This window comes from Odontomachus brunneus, unplaced genomic scaffold, assembly GCF_010583005.1.
Source record: "Odontomachus brunneus isolate Ranch 3 - 2012 unplaced genomic scaffold, Obru_v1 Obru_scaffold_167, whole genome shotgun sequence".
Taxonomy (NCBI): domain Eukaryota; kingdom Metazoa; phylum Arthropoda; class Insecta; order Hymenoptera; family Formicidae; genus Odontomachus; species Odontomachus brunneus.
This window is the reverse complement of record NW_022639617.1, coordinates 428,650-434,434: the sequence shown is the minus strand read 5'-3', so window position 1 is coordinate 434,434 and position 5,785 is coordinate 428,650. Positions and strand designations below refer to the sequence as shown.

General features: G+C 43.0%; 1 protein-coding gene across 1 annotated transcript in view; it reads left to right on the top strand.

Annotated features, from left to right (window-relative positions):
- LOC116851149 (mitochondrial uncoupling protein 2-like) overlaps positions 1 to 5,423 on the top strand; it is an 18,491-nt gene extending 13,068 nt beyond the window's left edge. The window contains exons 4-6 of the mRNA XM_032830263.1: positions 701 to 810; positions 3,777 to 3,989; positions 5,016 to 5,423. Coding sequence (XP_032686154.1) covers positions 701 to 810; positions 3,777 to 3,989; positions 5,016 to 5,401 — 709 coding nt within the window. The 3' untranslated portion in view covers positions 5,402 to 5,423. The remainder of the gene's footprint in view (positions 1 to 700; positions 811 to 3,776; positions 3,990 to 5,015) is intronic.
- The last annotated feature ends 362 nt before the right edge of the window (positions 5,424 to 5,785 follow it).

Below are 5,785 nucleotides of genomic sequence, written 5' to 3'. Positions count from 1 at the left end.
GTAATATATGGTTTGCTAAGTTCTCACGCAGTTTCTCTCCTGGCTTTTATTTCGTTCACCTGGCCTGACGGGGCGGGGCGGCTTTTCCCGGGCTCGCTGTCTTTCTACTTTGATTGAGTTTCCGACCGCGACGCGATTCAATTGACGCAGCAAAATCGCGGCCGGCTGACGATGACGCACGCTCTCTCCGAGTAATTTCTCGGCTCTCGGGCCGCTTCTCCTTTCTCTCGTGCGCGTCTGCAAGTTCTTCACTTCACTAACGAAATGATGATTGACTTTTGCTGTAAAGTAATCCGATGTTCAGGGAGGCTGTAGCGCTCGGTAGCGAAAAGAGATAAGAACGAGAAAAGCGGGGAAAATTGTACGGACGTGGCAAAGTAAAGAACGGGGGAGAACGGGGGAGAGATCAAGAAAAATATGTTACGCAATATTCGAGTAAAAAAAAAAAAACGGGGACGATATGTATGTACGAAAATATGTAGAAAGAAACACGGTGAGACAGAGAGCAAAAGAGAAAGGGAGAGAAAGAGAGAAAAGGAGAGAGAGGGAGAGAGAGAGAGAGAGAGAAAGATAAAGTGAGAGATAGATAGAGAGGAAGAGAGAAAGAGAGGAGAGAGAAATCTGTAACAAAACATATGCCCTGGGGATGCGTCTGAGGGTGAATTGTGAGGGCGGTGAGCTTGAGCGAGGGTGGTTACAGGAGCCTGTACGGAGGTCTGTCCGCGGGACTCCAGAGACAGATGTGTTTCGCCAGCATACGGTTGGGCCTCTACGACAGCGTCAAGTCACTCTACGCCGGAATCATCGACGGTACATCCAACAAACTCCTAACTTTTTGATAATATATCTCTTGCGACACGAGCAGCCGCGCGATTCCGCCTCTTTACCACACGCATATACACACAGACACACACACACACACACACACACACACACACACACACACACACACACACACACACACACACACACACACACACACACACACACACACACACACACACACACACACACACACACACACACACACACACACACACATGGCCACGCATAGAGACGCACGCACAGCAATGCTGGATGATCGAACGAAATCGAAAGAAATGATTCGCAAGTGATAATTAGAATTTTTATCCATAGTTTCTGATAATTAAACATATCGATCAAAAACGCGACCGTAGACTTGTATTTGGTAATATTAAACATCTTTCATGTGCTTTTGTCAAAACTGGAAATACCTCGAGCACTGAAACGAGCAGGTTTCGACAATAGAGACAATATTTATGCAAATTAATGCCGGGGGAAAATAGAGTTCTACACAGAAAAAGAAAACGTTCTTGTGTGTCTTGAAATTCAAAAATTCTTCTCATGAAATTGCGTATTATCGCTTGCGTACTAAACAATGACTGCTGATTTTAGTGCGTTCAAATGGATGCTCATTTTGTTTCTGTGTGGTACTGTATTTAACTAATAAAGCTGCGATAATAAAGTTCTAACGAGCTGTCCGCGAAATTTCGCATGTCCCACGAGTGTGTTGAGCTTCTTATGAGCCTGTTACGAGTGCCATCCGACATTGACACACACACACACACATACATACAAACACCCATCCACCCACATGTACACGAACGGCGGATTATCATGCCGGCCGCTCGCTTTGCCACGGCGAAAACTCTCGCAAGCTCCACACACGCGGACTGGACCGTCTCGGCTGGGATGCTCGAAACGTGTGTCCTTCGTCCTCGTTCTCGTCCTCCGCGGGTTTCGCGGCCGTGAGAGAAAGAAAAGGAGATAGGAGGAAAGATAAGTTAACTGTTAGAGAGTGGGTATATTTGGGGGAGCGAAAAAATTAGCGCGCGGCGGAGAGATTACCACCTCTGAGGCGGCGAGCCGAACGTCTCTTGTAACTCTCACCCGCTCTGCATTTGGACAATCGCGTGAGACTAATTACATATTATAATTATGCATACTTCACTCCACTTACGTTCGGCGAAAAGTCGCGATTCGTCATTCGCGCGAAACGCCACGGAGTTGTCGCGGAGGCGCTTGGATTTCCTTTAAATCAGAGACACTAGATGATTGTACGATTCGCTCTTGCGTGTGACGAATCGCTGAGACTTTTCCCGGACTCTTTACTCGATCGTACGTACTTTTAGACTCGTGCAATTCAAACGCTATGACATTCTTTTCTCGGTTAACTGGTAGCTTCTCCGTGCGGTTCGATACTTAGTACTTGGCGCGGAAGGACTCGCGAAAACGCATGCGCAAAGATCGATTCACCGTGCTCTGTGGACTTTATGTTTTTTTTTTTTCATATATCGCGTCCGTGTGTGTATGCTCCGACGTCGTGCAACTTTCTTCGTATGTATGTAGCGATTGCCGACAGTTTATCTCGGAATGCAAAGTTTCATAACTCGCGTTAATCGCGATAAGGATCCATCGTGATTTGAATCTGCTTCGTTTAACTCGGACATATACAGACGACGGACAGATAATTTCTGCGGGAAAACAAAAATAAAACATTAAAACGAATCAGTTTATCTACGTACTGGTCTGGAATCTTGAATCAAACAAGATACACCGTTCTAATCTCCGCGAGAAATATCTCTTCCACATTGAGAGAAAAGATATCTAGAAAACGGTAAATATTTTTTTGTGGTAGGTGTACTAATAATATATTCATTTAAATATAAATTTCTTCTTTTATTTAAATAGATAAATATCTCTTTCACATTGAGAGAAAAGATATCTAGAAAACGGTAAATATTTTTTTGTGGTAGGTGTACTAATAATATATTCATTTAAATATAAATTTCTTCTTTTATTTAAATAGATAAATATCTCTTTCACATTGAGAGAAAAGATATCTAGAAAACGGTAAATATTTTTTTGTGGTAGGTGTACTAATAATATATTCATTTAAATATAAATTTCTTCTTTTATTTAAATAGATAAATATCTCTTCCACATTGAGAGAAAAGATATCTAGAAAACAGTAACTATTTTTTTGTGGTAGGTGTACTAATAATATATTCATTTAAATCTAAATTTCTTCTTTTATTTAAATGAAACAAACAATTGCTTTCATGAAAAGCTAAAGTTTTCTTGAACTTTAATTGCAAAATATTTAGTTTATTAATATAAGTAAATATGTGTGTGTGTGTGTGTGTTATTAGTATCCCTACCGCGCGAATAACCATCTTATTCTATAATACAATAATTATTTATAATTAAAATTATTTATTATATGCCAATTGTTGTGTAATAATTAAATTTATTTTAATTATAATTAAACGTTATAATTAATACTTACATTATTAAATTATATTGTGCATAATTTTGATAATTTCTTGTGTCAATTACAATTTATACTTTATAATTATAATTAATTGTCTTATCTTTAAGGTATTATTTTCTCTCAATGTACCCGCCGGCCGATTCGATCTCGTCGGACGGGAGATAAATTTTGCGATTTCACATTCGCCTCTCGCGTCCCCCGACAAATTTTACTGTTCGCGCTAAAGTAACGCCGGAGCGAACACCCGTCCGTGAAGAACGTCCGTTAACGCACACTTGCCACGGATAATTCTGCTAGAAACTACACTGACTGCAATTGGAGAACATCTAATGAGCCAATAAAAAAAGTGATCGACGCGCAAACCGCGTCCGTCCGTTTCTACTATTACTTGCCCGCGCACGCGCGCGCGTCCTAATTTTTAATACATTTTATCCGCCACGACGGCCCGCCTGGTCTTCACCGCGTTCGCTTTTCTCAACAGGTAATAGTAGGAGCGGCACGATGAACATCGGCGTGCGTGTCGCCGCGGGGATCACAACGGGCGCTTTGGCGGTGCTCATTGCTCAGCCGACCGACGTCGTCAAGGTCCGCATGCAAGCTGGAAATAATGGGCGATCGTCGATGAGGTATAGCTCCACTCTGCAGGCGTACAAGAATATCGCCCACGTGGAGGGTACGCGGGGCCTCTGGAAAGGTGAGAGCGAGTGATTTTCGTTCCGCGACTCCTCCTCCGAGATCTTACCGAGCCAAACGATCGCGCCGAGTGTCGTGATGCCAAGTCATACTTCTCTTTTGTACACGCAAAAAAAATTTCAGTTGGTGCAACCAAATAGGAACCAACTGAAAGTTAGGTGATCAGAAGCGATATCTCTATTGTGAAAACTAATATTTCTGTTGTCGCAACCGAAAATATTCGTCTGAACATTCAACGATATTCGAACTCGGTTGAGGCAACTGAGAACAATTGACTATACAGAAGTCTCATAAAGGAATTTTTCTGTTCCGAGTTTTCGTTTGATCCCTGAGCAACCGAAAATTCGGTTGCACCAACAGAATTCTTTTTTCCGTGTATTTACGCTTTTACAAATATTTACAATTTCGAAATTTGAAATCTTTTATTTAAAACAACTTAAAAACTCATATTTCTTATTATACTTTTAAAGATTTACACACGGAGAAAACGACTCCGTTAATGTAGCTGAATTTCCTGTTACCTGGAAAAGACGAAAAACCAGACGAAAAACTTGGTTGTAGGAACAGAAAGATTCCTGTAGGGGTTTCTATTCAGTCAAGTACTCTCTCAGTTTTAACCTCAACCGAGTTTTAATGCAATAGAATGTTCAGTCGAATATTTTCGGTCAAGGTAACGAAGAGATTATTTTTCATCAGCGAGTTTTTCGTCTGGTCTCCATTCAGTTGCACGAATTAAGATTCTTTTCCGTGTATATTGCGTTTTTATACTCTTCCGTCTCTCCCGATCTCTCCCTGTCTCTCCCTGTAATGTGCATTGTCTCTCCCTGTGTCTTCCTGTCTCTCCCTGTCTCTCCCTCTCTCCCTGTCTCTCCCTGTAATCTGCATTGTCTCTTTCTGTCTCTTCCTGTCTCTCCTGTCTCTCCCTGTCTCTCCCTGTCTCTTCCTGTCTTTCCCCGTTTATCTTTTATATAAATAAGTCCGCTGGAGGTATAATTAAGTCCGACTCATGACTAATCGTGTCCCGCAGGAACCTTGCCGAACATGTCGCGGAACGCGATCGTGAACGTGGCGGAGATAGTCTGTTACGACATCATCAAGGACCTGATTCTGGCGAGCGGCTATCTCCGCGATGGAATCCCGTGTCACTTGACGGCCGCGACGGCCGCCGGACTCTGCACCACTCTGGCGGCGAGTCCTGTGGACGTGATAAAGACGCGTTACATGAACAGCGCGCCCGGCGAGTACAAGGGCGCGATAGATTGCGCCATCAGGACCTTCGTCCAGGAGGGCCCGTTCGCATTCTACAAGGGTTTCGTGCCGAGTTTCTCACGCTTGGTGTCTTGGAACATCGTGCTCTGGGTCACCTATGAACAGATCAAGCTGCAAATGAAGAAACTACACGGCATCGAATGAGCAGGTAGCCAAAGGACGGAAAGAGAGAGAGAGAGAGAAAATTGGCGCTAAATATCGGTCTAATCAGTGGCGTAGCTAGAAAAAAGTTCCGGGGGGTACTTTTTATTTTTGACGAGCGAAAAAAAGGTTCGAAAAAATTTTTCTCACACTTAGCGTAACCCAAAAAATTAATTTCGGGGGAGCTGCAGCCCCCTTAGCCCTCCCCCTAGCTACGCCACTGGGTCTAATCCATCGTAATCTTGTATTATCTTGTCAAAATTCGCATTCCCATAAAAGAATGTCGCACACTTAAGATAAAACGCGCAAGTTCACCGAATAGAAGGTATTCCACCGGGATGAGAGAGAGAGAGAGAGAGAGAGAGAGAGAGAGAGAGAGAGAGAGAG